Below are 19,979 nucleotides of genomic sequence, written 5' to 3'. Positions count from 1 at the left end.
GTTATAGCAAGGGAAGGTAAAATTACCTGTTCTATAATTGTTTTGGAAGATGTTGCTAAATGTATTGGCTTATATGGTTAGTGTTCGGAATTGTTTATTCATTATCCACAAATTTTCCGATTTATTTAAAAAACGTTGGTAAAAAGAATATCATTTTAACTTATTTAATTATTTTTTTTACGCAACCAAGCATTTATTGGAATAAAAGTGGTATTTATTTAAATAATTGTTTGTTTTATTTAAAAAATAGGCTTATTAACTTTCAATTATTTAAACATTTTACAAGTTTTATTCAACTATAACCAATATATTGGTTATTTAACTAAATATAATTTAAATATAGCCGAGCTTATTTTATTCACGATCTCTAGAGTACCTGAATTTAAAGCTTATTTGTATAATGTACCCGATATTAAATCAATTTAAACGTTAATATAATGGTTTTAAAATAGCTTAAAAAACGTTCCGAAAATAACGTTTTTTTACGTTACTCTAATAAACGTTCAAAATTGGTGAGAATTTAGTTTTTAGAAACGTTTTATCAACCGTTTTTTAGCGCGTTCCTTAGCCGGACATGATCAACGAGTCAATAGGGACTTGGCAGTACTACGTCACAGTTTTTTTTCAATAGTTTTTATCGTGGGGAGAAAACTGTTACCACAATGGCGGCCATGGCCAAAGCTACGGAGTGCCAAGTCTCTATAACGTTTACTTTAATTATCAGCTACTCATCAACTGTTTTTAACGGTTTTTCAACGAAATTTTGCTTCCTGGGAACTGCTAATGCAGTGCTGTCTTTCGCATTGAACCCGTTGGGCCAGTGCCAAGAGTTCGAGAGGAGCCCCTCGGGCTAAAAAAACCCATTCAACATTAAAAACGAGGGGCTGATCACTCCGCGTAATCGGTGTACAGAGCCGTACCTTTGACTGTACTAATGGGACTACGCGTAATCTTTGAAGTCCCTGCCTTTGGCAGTGCTAATCTAAGCGTAATCCGGCGTAATCGGTGTACAGACTTTCTAAGAGTGGTTAGCCCCTCGATTAAAAATGCATTTTTGCAATAATGACTCTTTATCGCGACCGGCGGGCGTCACATATTTAGTCTGAGCTGATTTCTACCTTCGATTATTTGTTCTCAAACACCTACAGTTTTCTGGATAGAGGCAATTTTTTAGGCTGACTATGTGTACAGCGCGAAGTCGACGTCAAACGACCTGGCAGTAGGACCGTGCAAGATATTTTCCACTATTTGATTCGACTAAATTATGACGTTAAATTTCGGGTTTACCTTTCGCACCGACGAATCGATCAAAGTTTTTTATTAATATTCTTAAATACCAAATAATGAAAAGGCCTTTATTAAAAGGGGTGTAAAAATGTCGACCCTCGCAGCAATATTTGAAATTATATGAAAACGAATTTCCTGTCTCGCGTAGTTTCGTGTTTTCGGTTTAAAATCGTCCGCGTTTCAGACGTCGTGTAACGAAATAGCAGTTTCTAATACACTCTTTTTCGCGGTCTTTTCGACCCCTATTTTTTTCCGCCCGCTAGTCGGCCATTACCTGGAACCACCGGTGGGGGGGTCTAAGCTTGGGTCTTTGGTCCCAGGATATGGAGAAAGGGGGTTAAGGGGGTTAAACTCAACATGGACGCGCCCAGCAAAATTACAAAAAAAAAGAGTCTATTGGTCTTTCACATAAATTCAAATTTTGTTGGGAGGGTCGCCATTTTTACCAACCTTTTAATAAAGGCCTCTGTTTAAAGCGGTGGTTGTGAAATGTCTCGGCTCTTTCAGCCGCGATAGTTTGGCCTTTACTTGGACCATTCCATTGGTCGTCGTATGGGGGGGGGTGGCACAAATTCAACGCGATTCAACGGGGTAATACACTCTTTTTCGCGCCTTTATTTGACCCCTCTTACTTGCCTCCCGCTCGTAGGTTATTACCTCTGCCCTCAGCGGGGAGTCTAGCATCCACTCTTTAGGTATCCGTAATGGAGGATGAGGCTGAAAGGGGGAAAACGAACCATGGACGCGCCTAAAAAATACCGCGAAAAAGAGTGTATACTATTCCGCGTCGGTGCTTAACACTTTTCCGCCCGGCACCGCCTTTGGGGAATAGCTCTATGGCTTCTAAAGTCTTCTTTTTGGAAATATTTTATGTCTTTAAATAAATTAATTTCAAACATGAGCGCAGCGCTCAAAAACATAAATTTTTACTATTTGATTTTGTTTTAAATTATTTGGCATTCCCATCAAATTTTCGTCAGTGAGCGTTGCAACTTTTGCAGTGTTTGAGAGAAGTAGTAGTGTGATATTGATTATTTGTTCGTAATTTATTTCATGTATGACATACGTTGGTTGGCGCCATATAAAATTTTTTAACCTAGCGCCACAAACCCTCAGAACGCCACTGAGCGTGCCCAATTCAACTAGATGGTTAACTTTTATTCAATAGTTAAAGCTCTCAAAATTATTCGTAAAACGTTTTGATCTAGTAATTTATTTATATTTCTGTATTATCCGATTAATTTTTTGATAAATTTGTAAAATTAATCGGAAAAACGACGTTTTTTTCGATTAAAAGCTCAAATTTTACGAATAATACATGTTTTTTAATAATTTTCCGAAATATTAACCGGTAAATTTCTTTGTTTACATTTTTTTAACGAAAAAATCAATTTAAACATGGATAATGATTAACCGTCTCCGACCTCTACCTTCAACTGAAAAATCCTGGCTACGGGCCTGCTTCCACCTGTTTTCTTCTGCTAATATAAAGATTAGAAATCACTAAAATATAGAATATGAATTCACATTGTAATACGAAGGTCAAAGATTCAAAGTGTTACTTGGATAATATTTGCAGTAGCGTAGCCAGGATTTGGTTTCGGGGAGGGCACACAATGAAAAAAAGTAAAACAAAAAATTAAAAAATTGTACATACAACCATACTTTTCGGAGGGGGGGGGGGCACGTGCCCCTGGCTACGTCACTGAATATTTGGTAAGGGGAATAATATAACAAAACAGCGATAGAAAATGGGGGCGGGGAATGGGGTTTTCGGTCGAAAAACGTTTTAAAATCGTGAAGTCACCCAGATGCGATCCCATTGCAGGATCTCATCTCAGTGACGTCACGATGTTCGTTAGCAACGATGTTACCAAACTTAGCCCTTAGCAACCACAGCGTATCGAGGCACGGCCAACTTCGATAGCGCGTACCGCGCTTTAGCAGCCCCGTCAATCGCCTGAATTTACCGTGTATATATTTTCCCACCAGGCTTTCGCTACGAACAAAAATTAACGTTAGTCAGATAGGAAAATTCCACAAAAAGCAATTATTTTTAAATAAATTTAAAAAAACATTGAATTAAACCGAATTTAGGTTAATATTTAACTAATAGTATAATATTTTTTTAATGATTCTAATTTTTTAACGGTGTTTATAAATTATAAAAGAGTTAAACAGAAACCAAGAACATCCTCTAGATGTTGTCAACAACATAGAATAATACTTGAAACACATGTAAATAAATAAATAAATAAAACAAAAAGTGAAAAGAAGATTCACTGTAACTTCAGGGTAAATATATTATTTTAAATTTTTTTATTAAATAATATTAAGTTAAAATATATTATAAGCGCAATAAATTATAATTTTAGGTTTCAACAAGTTTTAAGCTTCCGTCTTTTTAAACCTAGAATAATATTGTATATTTAGAAAGGTCCGGTTTGTAATTTTATCTGACTGAAATTTTTTCCATAAAAAAGGTACAAACCTGAACAGAAATCATCCTCCTTGAAATGCAGGCTGAAAACCATCTATTTTTTACCTATTTAGTTCCAAAGATGTACCTAAGCTTCTTTTATCTTCTTAAAAATAATTAGATTTACAGAAAATACTACCTAAGAACGGTTATAAACTCGTGAATTAAATATATATATACTATCATATGTAACACAATTACTCATAAGTGTGCCTCTGTATAACATTTCCATACTAGGACGTTGCAAAAACCGAAAACGGAATTTTCAACAAATACTTGAGCGGAGCGAGATGCAAATCCGGTGGTTAATTAGGCTTAGATTAATTAAACTCAAGTAGAGAAAGGAAAGCGAGATAAATAATTTAGTTTTTAAAGATTACTCTTTATTTCAATTCGTTTGCATTAATGAGTGGAGAAACAGGTATAAGATGCGGGGAACGACTTGCCGGTGTGGAATCTGAGGTCGACGTCGACGTGGCCCATTGTTTAAATGTTCTTTTACGTAAAATTTCAAAATAAATTTTTAAACGTTTTGTTTTTTTTAAATAAAAATATAAATTTCAAAACTCATTTAAACATTGTTTTTTCGGTCAATAAAAATATAAATTTAAAAATTCATTTAAACGTTTTATGTTTTTCGGTCAATAAAAATATAAATTTCAAAACTCATTTAAACGTTTTGTGTTTTTCGGTCATTGTCAGCTGTTGAGTCTTTTTAGTTTTACACGAGCCTAGTATAGGCTAGAGTAAAACTCCCGTAGCCGCTACGGTCCCCGCCGCCGCCGTTCGCAAACACGTCGTTCTCTTACGCCACGGTAGAATCCTCCTACGCTCGCGCTTTAAACCAGAGAGGGAAAGGCCGTAGAAAGCTAGCCATATGCTGCTATAGTTATACCAGCTTTTCATCCCCAAAATTCACGCGGTTTAGACAACCAACAACCTTGCAAGTCAGGCAATCGGGATTCGGCGATCTTCTGGCGTTTCCGTCTCTGGCGTTTTGGCGTTTTCGTTCGCACACGGTTTCCGCAACAGCGCTTGCCTCTCGCTTCTATTCGGGTGGGGGAGGGTAAGATATGGCGACTCTCCCACCGAGCGCTCCTATCTATTGTTGGCGACTCTTCGGAGCCCAGCCATTCTGTGGAATTTGGGAACTATGCTATCACCTTCCCTGAGCCCCTAGGTGTGAAGGGAGGGGAGGGGGCGGCATGGGTTTTCGTAAGTGCATCTCTAAACGTGGTGAAATCGCTTCTGTTGGTTTTTTAACCCTTTAGCCCAACCACTCTGGGTAATTTTTGAAATTGTCACCCCTATATTTCCCACAAACTTATTTCGAGCGGTTCCCATATTACCCACAAAAATATTTCGAGCGGTTTTTCTCGACCGTTTATTTTATTTGTTCATGTTTCCGTTACCGGTTATACTACTATTCGTGTGTTCGTAAAGCTTGGCTCGTGTGAAACTATTATTTGGGACTGCCGGGCCCACTTGTTTCCCCTCTCGTGGCTCCGTCAGACAGCAATTTTCTGGCGCCGGCTCTTCTGGAGTCGTTTTCCCCCCAACACGACCGATTAACCACTCTTTCCCTTTCGACTCGTTTTCCGAAACCCCACTTTTTCCCCCCAATTCATCGCAGTGAGAGAATACCAATTTTTTTTAAAGCGCGGAACAATCACCCGTTTTTCCCTCTCGAGTCGTTTTCCGAAACGCCCCTTTTCGTTTCATCCAATAGCTTCTCTAGGACCGGACAGCCACTTTTTCTGCCAGTTTCCACAGTGAGAGCTACGCTCAATAAATAAATTCAATGAGACCTTGTTTCACACGGAGACCCAAAAATGCAAAAATTCTTAAAATCCTCGTGCTATTGAAATGGTTACCATCGAAACGAAATTGTATGATCGCGAGGCACGAGCTAATAGATTGTTAAAGTTACAAACGCACGCGGAATTCTTAAATAAATTCCGTTTCCCATCAGTAAAGCTGATGACGCGTTTTTCGCCACTAAGCTGAAAGTGACGTAATTTACATCATATCCCGTGAACAAGGTTTCATTAAAGAAAATGCTTTTTTGGCATACTTATGAGTGATTATGTTACATATGATATATTAATAAAGATTTGTTTTTATTTAAGATTTATAAATTTTAAGAGAGACATTATTTACGCGAAAAAACTCTCTAAACACCTCTAGAGCCTTCAAAACTATGCATTCTAATATGGTGCCTTCGCGTAAAAAACGCGTCTCTTTTTCTTCATTTAATTTTTATAAGGTAATATTTTTTTAATTATGAATTATACGTAAATATATTTCGAAAAGATAGTTTAACTTACTATACCTTGTTTTTTATAAATAGGAAAGTGGAAATCCAAAGAAAAAATATTTTTCCGCGATTTCATTAACATTAGGCTAAAGCGCGGTACGCGTGATCGAGGCAACCTTTTATAGCCTAAAATTAACTAACCTTGGCCAAAACCGTCTTTTAGAAAAGGTCCGAAATTTCCGTCAACTACCTTATTTTCGCCTAGTACAATACATCTACTTGCAAAATGATTGCAAATCGCAGAATACCTTTCAAATGTGGGGAAAAGTCACGTATCTCGAATTACTAATCTTTTGAACTCAGGTAGATTCTCATTCTTCAAATTTAATTTCCAAACACCCTGTACAATAAAATACGGCTGAGACAGAATAGTTTTTCAGTTGGTAAAGTTCTCACTTAACTTGGCCAAATATAGTCGGCGTCAAAAGCGTGCGGTACAAAGTTCGAGACAGACGACCTTCGAATTGGATAGCTCGACGGTATGTAGCTAGAGAGAAAGCTAAGGAAACTATGGATAGAGAGAGAGAGTGAGAGAGACGAAGTATGAGAGAGAGGTGCGATGTATGAATAGCGAACGACCAAGTTAGAGTAGAGAGAGACGAAGTATGAGAGAGAGGTGCGATGTATGAATAGCGAACGACCAAGTTAGAGTATAGAGTTAGAGAGAGTCGAAGTGTGCGAGACCTCGATGTATAAGAGAGAGACAAAGTATAGATATAGTAAGACCAAGTATGAATATAGCACGACCAAGTATGAATATAGCACGACCAAGTATGAATATAGCACGACCAAGTATGAATATAACAAGACCAAGTATGAATATAGTAAGACCAAGTATGAATATAGTAAGACCAAGTATGACTATAGTAAGACCAAGTATGACTATAGTAAGACCAAGTATGACTATAGTAAGACCAAGTATGACTATAGTAAGACCAAGTATGAGTATAGCACAACCAAGTATGAATATAACAAGACCAAGTATGAATATAACAAGACCAAGTATGAATATAACAAGACCAAGTATGAATATAACAAGACCAAGTATGAATATAACAAGACCAAGTATGAATATAACAAGACCAAGTATGAATATAACAAGACCAAGTATGAATATAACAAGACCAAGTATGAGTATAGTAAGACCAAGTATGAATATAACAAGACCAAGTATGAATATAACAAGAGGTAAAGTATGAATATAGCGAGTGGTAGACGAATATTGTCCGGTTTGGCGTGCCATATGAGTCATCGGACAAACCAAGACCGAAACATACATATGGGGTTACAACAACACAATAACAAAGATAAACAACACTTTTATCGGGATAGTGTTAGAAAGTGTCCAGAGCGAAGGCGATAAGCTGGACGGGTCATAAAAGGGAGAGAGAGCTTTCAAATGACCGATAATTACGCCAGCTGAAAGAAAGAAAAGACTTTTGAGGCTATACATGTATAACTAAACTCTTAACGTTGGATATATACCATTTCAATGGGGTCATTCCACGACAGAGTGACCCACCTTGTCCACCCTACTTTCTCCAATTATCGTGAAAACTGGTACATAGGGTTATTTTGGCCGTAGAACCCAGATTTGAAAGTTTCGTTGAGATCCGACGAGCGGTTTCTGAGATACGGCATAGGGGTATTTCGCGAAAGTGACCTTGACCCCTAAAACAACTCTTGGGTTTTCTCAGCTTCTGGTTGATGTAAAAAGGCATACAAGGTATCATTTTAAAGGTAACGGGCAGCCAAATACGAAACAATACTCGGTTTGACACCATAAGTAATTTAACCTACAACAAAACAGGGTTTCAATAATTGACCCTTGACCCTGAAAATAGCTATTTTTTATTTTTTTTTATAATATTTTTTTCGGAATTCTCCACACACAATACAGTTAAAAACAAAAAATTTCGAGGGTAATATTTTTTGTTTTTGAGAAACAAAATTAATTATCTAACCCCTCCCGTGTTAAAACGATTAGATTCTTAACCATGAAAATAACATTGGTCATATTTATTTAAATTTAACGATATTATTTATTTACTAGACAAATACACTAAGTAGCATTTTTCTACGTGTAATTTATCTTCGTCTTTTATGATATATTTATTTCTGCATTGTTTGATTTGTGTAGGGCATTGCACTTTGCATAACACATTTTCGGTGGGAACCCAACATTTATCATTTTTCTTTGGCCAATATAAACTACTTGTCACCCCTGCAGGATACATAAATAAAAGGAGAGTAGTATAGAAGTGGGGGTATGGCTTCAAACCCCCCCTATGTTAAGTCTACGGGACCCTACCTATTCACCCTGTTATAAAAAGGAACTGTGCCTACCCCTCCTTTTTTGTCGTTGAAGTGAAATATATCTTATAACGCCTACCCATCTTGTTTTGAGATTTGAGATAATTCCATACCGCTACTTAAGATATATCATATCGCTACTTAAGATGAGATAATTTCATATCACTACTTGAACTTAAATATGAAGCATGTATCATTTTCTGATGTTGTAATCATAAACTTCACCCCGTATGAGAACCGTGTAAATTTCCATATAAATAACGCGTTACACTTTAAAATGCGTATATGTAGATTAGAATTAATATTAGGGCCAATACTTATCGCAATTCTCGAAAAGGTTAAGAAAAAAGTTGTAAGGTCAAGTATTTGAAATTTAAACTATAAAAGGACGTAAGCCCAATAGCGATTTGGTATTTGGAGTTTCACCTTGAAGTTGTAACTACAGAATTAAGCTATGTAAGTATAAATTTTTGTATGCTTAAATTTAAAATTAAATTTTCTTATATTTTATAGGAATTGCATATTCCAAGTATCCAGCGACAAAGGATTTGTCGTGACCGCAGATGAATCGATCTACTGCGGCCTGCTCGACCTCTCTAAGGGCATTAAATTAACGGAAACGGAACTGGAGGAGCTATGGGACAAGAGGGAAACCATCTCCTCATATTTCGAAGGTGAAAACCGCCCAAACACAACGTGGTTCTTCTCGGAATCTGAGATTAGACGAGTGGAACTTCATAGATTTTTTGACCAGAAGCTTCTAGATATTCGAGTAGTATTCAATGGTGTTGGATCAAATTACGGGAAAGTATTCCCAACTAAAGTGGGGGTAACACTCGCTAGTTCATCTTGGATAAATTTTCTGAACCAGTATAAGCAGATTCGAAACTGTATAAAACACGTTAAGGAAACGAGGGGAGCTATATCTAACATTGTATTAAAACAATTACGTAAGACTCTAAGCAAAACATGTTTTGCTTGTGAAACGGATGACCTGTCTCAAAACAAACACGAGTGTATGACTATGAATGCAGATCAGCGCGTTGATTTACATTTTTATGATATAATTATGTCTATCGATTGTGAAAATTTGGTTGACATGTTTACCCTCCGATGTGGTTTATCAAAGGAATATTTAAATAGCATTGTGTCTCAAATTATGTGTAATGCTAAAAATTTGTTAAAAACACAATAAAAAGGTTGTTACTCTACTCTTTTCCACATTAATCATTATGGATTTAAGCTTACAACATCCTATGAACGGACTTATTGCCGGAGCCACACAATGCGGGAAAAGTTTTTTTGTGGCAAATCTTATTAAACATAATCTGACCTGTATAACTCCTTCTCCGGAAAGAATAATTTGGTGTTATACAGAATACCAGTCGAAACTATTTCAAACAGTATTAGAGCATACCCCTACAGTAGAGTTTCATGAAGGGTTACTCAATGTTGATATATTAAATCCTCAAATCAAAAATTTAGTTATTTTAGATGATTTATTATGTGAGATATCTAATAACAAAGACGTAACCAATTTATTTATTCGAGGATCTCATCACAGAAACAGTTCTGTGTTAATTCTAATGCAAAATCTGTATTATCCTGGAAAAGAAATAAGAACTTTAAATTTGAATGCGCACTATCTCTTTATCTTTAAATCACCTCGCGACAAGTCGTCGATTTTTCATTTGGCGAAACAAATATCTCCAACCAATAGCAAATACGTTGTTGACGCGTTTCAGCAAGCAACGTCACGACAATTTGGGTATTTAATGGTTGATTTGAAACCTCATACCCCAGATCAGTATTTACTTCGAACCGGACTTTTACCGGACGAGGAGGCTGCAGTCTTTATTCCAAAATGAGATGTGTAATAGAAGGAAATTTTTTCCGGGTAAATAAACAATGGATTGTGAAAGAGTTAGCTTATGTTCTAGTAGGAACCGGCGAGTCTGAAGTGTACACGTTCAAGCCACCTTGCCCATTTAGGGACCTTTCTTACGAGGATAAAAGACAATGCCGTTGGATATCGTATAACATTTGTGATTTGCGTTGGGATGACGGAGAACGTCCTTACGACACGAGACAAGACATCGGTAATCAAATATCGAGAAAAGCGGAAACGTTTTTCACCAAAGGCTTAGAAAAGGCTGCTGTACTATCAAAGCTTTTAGGAGTTGAAGTGGTAAACATCGAGGATTTTAGTTGCCCCAAATTATCTAATCTAGAAGACATTGATTTTAACTGTAAATTTCATTCTAATAGCGCACATTGCGTACTACGTAAAGCTAAAAAATTAGTTCAATGGATATCTCAAAACGAGTTAGGGGGAATATAGACTTTCTCCGCTTTCTCGCTTCATGTAATCCCAGTCAAAGAAAAACAGCTATTAAATACGCGAACAAAGAAGCTGTATTAGCTCTGGTTGAATGTTGTATAAATGTTTTACACGGAACCGTTAAACTACCAGATGAACATCGGAAACGGTTGAAGAAGCATAGTACGGTTATACGGAAAATATCACGAGAGCCTTCAGTTTCTAAACGACGAAAGATTCTAGTTCAAAAGGGCGGTTTTCTACCATTTTTACTCGCTCCATTGTTATCAATCGTCAGTTCCGTCGCTGGAAGTGCCATAAGCCGAGCTATAAGTAGATAATGGCTCGTAAAATGCTTCTTGTACCTGAAGATGTATTGAAGAGACTGAAGAGCGAAACAACGGCTGAACCTAAAGAAACAGTAATTGTTCAAGTCGATAAAGCAAGGAATTTAGATGGGGAAATGAAATCAATTCTAGATAATCCGAACCTAAATGAATCCGAGAAATTAGCGTTATACAACCAAACTCTCCAACGACGTTTAACTTTCATCCGTAAAGAACAGATAACACCTGAACTTGAAAACCCCCGCCGTTCCAAAACTTGGTTTTCGCAAATATCTTATTCAGTACCGGCTACATACGTTAACGATGCGATTGCGTTATACAGAGCGATAGAAGATTCAAAATATATTGAAGTGACCGATTCGGGGGAACTTTTTATTGGAGGGCAGACAATACGCGGATCTCATATAGTTGATCTCCTCTACGACGCTGTAAGAAAAACACCTAATATAGCGGGTGATCCCATTGGAGCTACTGAGTTCTACGATGCTATATATAAATCAAATATTCCAAAACGCTTAATTAAAAACCCGAAAAATTTGTCATTATTAAAATCACTTACTGTATTTCACACACATTCAAGCAGCCCTATCCCAACTTCGACATCATCTAGAACTCCCAGATCTTGGCTGGGCATTAAATAAAATTGATTAAATTTCATGACTTATTTTCATTTCGTAGTATAAGCTTATCATGGAAGGTTGCGTTGAAACCGTCTCTGTTGGAGTTTTAAGCTATTTAACTCAATCATACTTAAAATCACCAAAGTTTCTTACAGCGATATTAGTTATTATAGTTTTCATGATATTTCAGTTATTTAATTTTCTATTTTGGTTTTACGTACCATTACACCAAAATATCACTCGATATGGATGAACTCAAAAACATTTACACCGATCCATCAGACTCCGGATCTTTCGCCAGCGTTCGAGCACTTTATAATTCCGCTCGCGATAAGGGCTTAAAAGTTTCATTGAAAAAAGTAAAGGAATTTTTAACAAAGCAGAACACTTATACGTTACATAAACCCGCAAGAAGACGGTTCCCCCGAAATCGTACTATTGTTTATGGAATCGATGATCAATGGCAAGCCGACTTAGCCGATTTTCAAAAGCTATCGAGATATAATTCGGGGTCTCGCTACGTGCTATGTATAATCGATGTGTTTAGTAAACAAGCTATGGTAGTAACAGTTAAAGATAAAAAGGGTAAAACAATTGCAGAAGCATTACATAAGATCCTTGATTTAGGACGTCTACCTAAAAGAATACAAAGTGATCACGGTAATGAGTTTGTGTGTAAAGAAGTTCAATTGGAATTAAAAAGAAGAAAAATACAATTCTTCGCCACTCATTCAGAATTGAAAGCGTCGGTAGTGGAACGTTTTATAACAACATTAAAATCTCGACTGTACCGTTATTTTACTCAATATAATACTTTAAAATACATAGATATTTTAGATCGCATAATAAACGCTTATAACCACAGTTACCACAGGTCAATTAAATGTAAGCCCGTGGAAGTTACTCCTGACAGAACCGCTGAAATATGGAAAACTCTATACAAATCTGTTAATTTTTCACCACCGTTTAGTTACGCTTTCGAAATCGGTGACATTTGCCGGATAAGCAAAAATTTAAATACGTTTGAGAAAAAATATAAACCAAATTTTACAACAGAACTGTTTAAAATAACTGAAAGATTACCACGTGACCCACCGGTATATAAACTGGTAGATTTAAATTCAATTCCCATTTCCGGTGTTTTCTACCGCGAGGAGGTTCAGATTGTTGGCAAAGACTTGAAAGATTGTTATTTCGAAATCGAGAAAGTGTTGAAAAAGAGAAAGAAATCAGGCGGTGCAACTGAACTCTACGTAAAGTGGAGAGATTACGACACGTCGTTTAATTCTTGGATACAGGAAGTTGATTTAAAATGAGTTTCTACATTACACTACCTTCCGATTCGTCATCCATGTATTATGCCGATAATACGGTTAGTAAATTTCGAACGTATTTACCTGAACCGTTGAGATTCGAGGAGTCGTACGAAGTTGGGTTAGCGGAAATTAGCTATCCTCGAACATGGTACAACATACGAAAACGGAATAAAATGACTATTAGGGACCCTCTTAGCCCCGATAGAGAGGTTAAGATCCCTGCGGGTTATTATAAAACTCCTCAAGAATTACTAGAAGTTATGAATGCTAACGAACGTCAAGATAAACCTACCGGTTACTTCAAGACTCCAGAAGAATTAATACAAGCCATGGGCGATTTAGAACATGATAAAGCAACATTTGCATATATAAATTATTCCAGTCGTGTAAAGGTTAAAACAAAACCTAAAATTACCGTAGAATTAGATCCGGAACTCGCGATTATGTTAGGATTTAGTGATAGTAGAGATAAAGAATGCATCATTGATAAATCAATGTTAGCCCCTTACCCAGTCGACATGGATGCTGGTTTACATTCATTGTTCGTTTACTCTGATCTAGTTGCAAGAAGTATTGTAGGAGATTTATTAGTACCTTTACTGAGAATCATAAGTGTGGACGGGAAAAACGAATCGAGCGGAAAAACAGTTACGAAAATATTTTCACAACCTCATTATCTTTCAGTCGTGTCTAATAATATCAAGATGATTGAAATTAATATTATGGACGACTTAGGCGAGCCAATACAGTTCCAGCGAGGAAAAGCTCATGTCGTCTTACATTTTAGACCTCGAAAAATGTGGAACTCATTATAAACCGCGCTATCGCTCACGCTATCTTATCATTCTAGCTAGGGAGAGCAGAGAGTTAACATCATGAAGCCAGCGTATTCCCCTTCGAGAACCGATTACGAAAGTTACTATTTAAACCAAGTTGGCTTCGGTGGTATACCCGTCTATAGAGGGTTAGCAACTCAGAAAGGTTACGGATTGGGCAATATATTAGCTTCTGCATTTAGATTCGCGGTACCGTTACTAAAAAAAGGTGCCTCGTATCTAGGGAAAAAACTTTTAAGTACCGGAGCTAAGGTAGCTACAGATGTTGTCAGCGGAATTCCCATTAAAACGGCGTTTAAAACACATTCTTTAAGTGCCGGAAAAGAAACCATAGCTTCCGCTGCCGATGAAGTTAAGAGAATGACAGGTTCCGGTTATAAAAAGAAACGTACTCGGCCTAAAAGTGCCAGTTTAGTAGCAGCCAAGTCGAAGAAAAGACGGTTTCATAAACGTTCCAATATATTTTCATAATTATGTCTCTTCTACATCCACATTCTACTGAATGTATGAATTCAGAGTTAGATTTATTTCAAGTGCCCATGACCCAGTCGTCGATCATCGGCGGTGAATGGGTACAGTATAGTCCAATATCAAATATCGCTGATAACGCTTCAATTACATTTTGTATTAGCGGTAATTCTGAAACCTACATTGACCTCTCTCAAACTCTACTACACGTTCAAGTTAAAATTACTAAAGATAATGGGGACCTTCCTCAAGCAGCGGTCGCTGGTGCAGGACAAGTGGCTGGAACTCCAGCTGATAACATCGCGCCTGAGAACTTGTTCTTACACTCGCTTTTTAGTGATGTACACGTTTTTCTTAACGAAAGGTCAATAACACCCTCCAGTCAAAATTACTCTTTTAAGAGTTTTATACAGACGCTTTTAACGTTCGGAGATTCTGCTAAACAAAGTTATTTAACGAGTTCACTGTTCTATCGAGACACGCCTGGAAAAATAGACTCTTATTTTGATAATGATGGGTTCGCGAAGCGTGCGAGTTTCGCACAAAAGGGTGTGATTGATATGATGGGTATTGTACATACAGACATATGCCAACAGCCGCGTTTTCTTTTAAATATGGTGGATTTAAAATTTAAATTCGATAAAAATAGAACTGCATTTTGCGTTCACTCCGATTCCAAATGTAAAGTCGAGATTTCATCAGCTTCACTTTATCTGAGAAAAATAAAAGTGATACCGGAGTTGTCGCTTGCTCACGCCAAAGCTCTGCAATACGGAACCGCTAAATATCCAATAACTCGTTCCGAGTGTACTTCATTTTCTAAACCGAAGGGACTTATGGCTAGTGTGCAAGATCATTTATTCACGGGGCAAGTACCGAAAAAAATCGTTATCGGTTTTGTGGATCAGAGGGCCTTCTTGGGAGACTTAAAAAAGTCGCCATATAACTTCCAACATTTTGATTTGTCATGCATTGGTTTATATGTGGATGGCGGTAGCGTACCGCACAAAGCATTGGCTTTAAATTTTGAGGAAAATCAATATATTCAAGCTTATTGCAATCTATTCATTCAAACTAATCAATGGAATGTTGATGAAGGGAACCAGATAAGTCGCGAAGACTACGCTAATGGAAATTCTTTATTTGCGTATAATCTTACATCCGATCTGAACAGCAGTGCAAACCACTTTCATCTCGTAAAAAACAGTAATCTGAGATTAGAATTAAAATTCGCGAAACCATTACCTGAGACGGTGTCGGTAATAATTTACGCCGAATTCCAAAATTTAATTGAAATAGATAAGAACCGTTCAGTAATTTTTGACTACAGTAATTGATGGACTCACTTCAAATATCTAAAATTCTCGAAGTAGATAAGAATACTAGAAGTTTATTCCGAGGTGTGTTTGCCTCAGATAAATTACCTAAATATGTTAAATCATATCCTTCTTTGTTTATTGTGAATACTGATACTAGTAATGGTCCGGGTCAACACTGGATTGCAATATACTTTTCAAAAAGTTACAGTACAGAGATTTGGGACTCTTTCGGGAATCCACCAGACTACTTTAAATTTAATGATTTTGTTGAACGAAATAGTAAGACTGTAACTTTCAGTTCAAAGCAATTACAGAGTAGTACTAGTAATACATGCGGCGGATTTTGTGTCTATTTCGCTATAAACAGGTGTAATGGAATTGAAATGTATGAAATTGTTTCGAGGTTTAAGAATGATAAGAATGTAAATGAAAAAATGATAAAAGATTTTATGTACAAAAAGTATTCAATAAAGTGAAATATAATTTTATTATTCTGTTTACAAATGCTTTTAAAACAATATTTATTCATTTCTAAAATTGCAGATTTCGGGGTACTAATGCTCGTTCCACCTAAAGAGAATAATGTTTAAATTAAGGCACACTGAACAAGGTCGTAGCTAAGCAGAGCACGGATCTCTGGAGGCCACTGGTGTGTTATGTTCTAGGAGCACCACTTCTCCTTAATATTTAAATGTTTTAAAAGAGCTTTAGAGTACGGGGATAACATATCGCGCGTTATGACCTTAGATTCAGCGGCTAAGGGAAGGTCATTGTGTAATTCATGTAATTGTGTTGGATAAGTTAAATCAACCTGAAAGTGATAACAATAATAAAAATTGTAAATATCAAGTTCAATTGAATAGTTCATACCTCTAAAATGTATCCGGTTACAGAATCGTCTGGAATATTTTGAATATTATCTCCAACCAACTGTAAGTCTTCGTCGTGTACCCATTGAAAATCACCTAGAGGTAGTGCCTCACACATAGCAGTGCCATATAGATTATTACAATCTTACGTCGATAAAATAATAGAACAAATTATTAGCATAAAAATTAAACAAATCATTAATATAAAAATAAAATAAATTATGTTACCTAAATAACATATATAGCTACTATCAATAGTTTTATCAAAAGATTCGGGCATATATTTGTTATTAGCCTCTGAATATCTAGTGGATATCATAGACACACCACCTCTTATACCTATAAAATTATATATTTATAAAATTAGTTAATTGTATAGTTAAATTTAATAATTAAAATACCTTTCTCAATAAATAAGTGTTGATCTATATCATCTAAAAGATCAAGACGAACTTCAGTCATCTTCAACGCCGCTTGCCAAGCTAAACCTAATTAAAAGCGTATTAATTTTAATAATATTTATAGGAAGATAATAAAGCCACACCTGGTGCCGTGTACGCGTGAGCGGGATCCAATTTAAAATTGGTCATGGAAAGGGTTCGAAAGTTTTCAAACACGTCCGCTAACAGCAACGCATCGCATTTTACATAGAGTTTAGTGTATTCACCTAACACAAAAATTAAACATAATGCATTTGAAATATATTATTTAAAGGTAATTTCACCTAAAGTGGGAATATTGAAGATTTCCCAAACATTTTGAGCGTGTAAATAATCAGCTTCCAAAATATGCTCTCCTTTAAGGGAACTGTAGAACGCCTTTCGAGGCGGTAAGGTTTTATCCTGAAACTTAGTTTCGGTATCCAGATATTCATAAGGGAAAACTCCCTTCCTCAATAACAACTGAATTTTTTCGTTGTCAAAATATTTCCCAATGATAGGAAATTTACTTGGTCCTTCCTTCGCTAGATTCGAAACTAAATGTTCTAGCGAATCAGGGAGGAAACGAAAACTGTCTAGGAATCTGAAAGACCCTATAAACACAATTTTATTTTAGTCATGTTTTTAATAAAATATAAACAGTATTACCCAAAGAGAGAGAAATATAAGTTTCGTCTGTAGAGGGGATGCAGCTAAGTTTTTGATTCTTATATCGTCCAATATCTTTACATATTAAGTGGAGATCATATCTACGTTGTTTTTAAATTTTATTATAATTTTTTTAGTGTTCAACTATTTAACTTACCGGCTTAGATTATGAATGAAAATGGGGATGAAATCTGGAACCTTTAATTTTAGATTACAGATAGCGTGGCTCGGTCCTCTGTATTTCCCCGTAAAATGGCAATGATCTCGCACTGGCGACGAATCCGATTGGTTAAGTGGCATTCGACAAATGTAGCAATCTCGAGCGGTGCGAAATTGTTGTTCTTCCTCAGAAGTCATAATTATCGGTACGTTGGTCTTTAGAAGGACAGTTAGTTCTTTCTCCAATTCCAGTAACGCTTCAATAAATTTCGAAGTCGCGTCCAAACCTAGGTAACAGTCGTTTCGAACAGGTGCACCTAATATATATCACCATTAAAATTCATATATACGGCTTGTAATCGGTAACTTCTTACCATCTGGTCCTACAAGAACCCAAGAATACCCGCAGCTGATGTGCTGGTTTAATTTTGTGGTGTTTGACATGTTAGGGTCTGGATTACAACCTTGAAATTTGGGGAGGATGGACTCGAAGTCGGCGTACAAAGTGTACCCCACCTACGCATTTGATTATAAAATAAATAATAACTCTTATTATTCGGATATTATAACTAACCTTAATTTCCCAAGCAATCTTCTCATAGGATAGAACCTTATCTTTCGGGAAAAATGTTTTCTGCGCACCATGAGGTGTACACTCTTCGATATGAGAGTTGCGTCGTAATTCAGCTCCATTTCCACTGAACCGGTGTAAGCATAGCCTTATAAGACATTAAAAGTAATAAAGTAGTCCACCTCGTACAGATATTAGTCTAGAACATTAATTACCTGCAATAATATGACGTACCTCGATGCTTATTTAAGTGTTGTAAAAGTTTGCTGAGGCTGCGTATTAAGCAGTAATGTTTGTACTCCCCCCGGGAAATTAGTAAAAGGTCAACTTCCCTATCTTTATTGCATTTGTTTGTACTGACAAAAAGTGGATATAGATCCCCCGCAAATCCAAACACGTTTATTGATAAATTATTATTTAACTCAAATTTTTTAAGAACTCGAGAGCTTAATTCAAAGGGAAAAACCACGCCACTCGTATCCAGTTCGTTCTCGTATGGACGATATTTAGAAACACGATTAGGATTGTCTTTCTTATTAATAGGGTACAGCTTTGCCAGTATTGACCACAAAAAACATTTTTCATCATCCGTATTTTTTACGTTGAGAATTGCATGACGTTTAGCTAATTTTGGGGGTATTTCTAGAAATGACGAGGTATGACCACCGCGTAAGGGCTGATACGATGTGATATTTAGTTCAGCATACAGCAGATGATCGATTACCCAACCTGATCCTATATTGAAAATAATATATTTAGTTTCAACGGTAAACAGACTAAAAAATTAAAATACCTGATCCCTCAAAGTTTTCAGCGGCGGTTTGAATTGCCTGCACGCAATCGTCCATCTGATCCTCTATGACGTCAGACATCAGAGTGGTATACATAGTGCTGCGAAAATATGGGCGTACTTCCGCTGATTGTTCATCGCCAGTTAATGGTCGCGAATACACGGCTCTAACTATTAAAAACCATTTAACACCGCGTCTATTTTGAAGCTGTTCCATCAAAAAATCTCGAAAAGCGCACCTATGATTGTTAATAAACATAGCAACATCAATATCGTATTCTTCCGCATTGAAGCGGACAGACGCTAACGTATTGTTTAAGGCCCGAGCAAAACTAGGGGACCCTGGAGGTGTCTCATCAAGAGTAGGTGAAGTCGGCTCTGGGGCTGGTGAACGTGTGGATGTGGATTGTATTGGATCTGGAGTGGACGGTCTCGAAGAACTATGTGTTGGATTGGGAGTTGAGGGACCCGGTTTGTCTAGATCATGCACACGCTTATGTCGTGTTATATGCTCTAGTCTAGTAAAGCTCCTATCACACACCTCACACTTAAATTTTTTGTCCCCATGTTGTTCTTGAATGTGGCGAGTTAGACTTCTTTTTATATTGAAATTTTTTTCACAAATAGGACATGAATGATTCGCTTTAGGCATACTAAAAATATGGATACGCTAAGAGTGAATAGACTAACCTTTAATGACTACGACATTTTCAGGAACCCCATTTTATATTAAACACAAGTGTTTTGAATGTCGCTCTTGGGGTGTATCTAATCACAAAACGAGAATTCTCAAGATTAGTGTCTTGAGCAACGATATGTATCTTACAACATCGGAAAACGATACGCGTTCCATATTAAACTTCGAACATCAATATGATCA

The 19,979-nt window shown here is 36.6% G+C and overlaps 2 protein-coding genes across 2 annotated transcripts; one reads left to right on the top strand and one right to left on the bottom strand.

The window, feature by feature from the left end:
• The first annotated feature begins 14,308 nt into the window (after positions 1 to 14,308).
• Positions 14,309 to 15,640, top strand: LOC149926363 (uncharacterized protein F54H12.2-like). Its single transcript, XM_090157687.1, has 2 exons — positions 14,309 to 14,667; positions 14,953 to 15,640. The coding sequence occupies exons 1-2, from the start codon at positions 14,309 to 14,311 to the stop codon at positions 15,638 to 15,640; spliced, it is 1,047 nt and encodes a 348-aa protein (XP_090013813.1).
• Positions 15,641 to 16,283: 643 nt separating this feature from the next.
• Positions 16,284 to 19,751, bottom strand: LOC149926362 (uncharacterized). Its single transcript, XM_090157686.1, has 12 exons — positions 19,103 to 19,751; positions 18,525 to 19,044; positions 18,313 to 18,457; positions 18,113 to 18,254; positions 17,737 to 18,055; positions 17,580 to 17,680; positions 17,216 to 17,524; positions 17,036 to 17,158; positions 16,893 to 16,979; positions 16,720 to 16,830; positions 16,493 to 16,635; positions 16,284 to 16,433 (listed from the first exon to the last, which is right to left on the bottom strand). Exons 1-12 carry the CDS (start codon positions 19,749 to 19,751, stop codon positions 16,284 to 16,286), a joined length of 2,799 nt encoding a protein of 932 aa, XP_090013812.1.
• Positions 19,752 to 19,979: the final 228 nt, after the last annotated feature.

Source organism: Leiobunum rupestre, chromosome 9 (assembly GCF_980474605.1).
Source record: "Leiobunum rupestre chromosome 9, qqLeiRupe1.1.hap1, whole genome shotgun sequence".
NCBI lineage: Eukaryota > Metazoa > Arthropoda > Arachnida > Opiliones > Sclerosomatidae > Leiobunum > Leiobunum rupestre.
This window is presented reverse-complemented; position numbering and strand designations above follow the sequence as displayed.

Coding starts and splice junctions, on each gene's coding strand:
- LOC149926363 (XM_090157687.1), top strand. CDS start 14,309: ATGTCTCTTCTACATCCACATTCTACTGAATGTATGAATTCAGAGTTA. Junction 14,668..14,952: donor CACGTTTTTCTTAACGAAAG/GTCAATAACACC, acceptor CGATAAAAATAG/AACTGCATTTTGCGTTCACT.
- LOC149926362 (XM_090157686.1), bottom strand. CDS start 19,751: ATGCCTAAAGCGAATCATTCATGTCCTATTTGTGAAAAAAATTTCAAT. Junction 17,525..17,579: donor TTATATTTCTCTCTCTTTGG/GTAATACTGTTT, acceptor TTGTGTTTATAG/GGTCTTTCAGATTCCTAGAC. Junction 16,636..16,719: donor TAGCTATATATGTTATTTAG/GTAACATAATTT, acceptor TATCGACGTAAG/ATTGTAATAATCTATATGGC.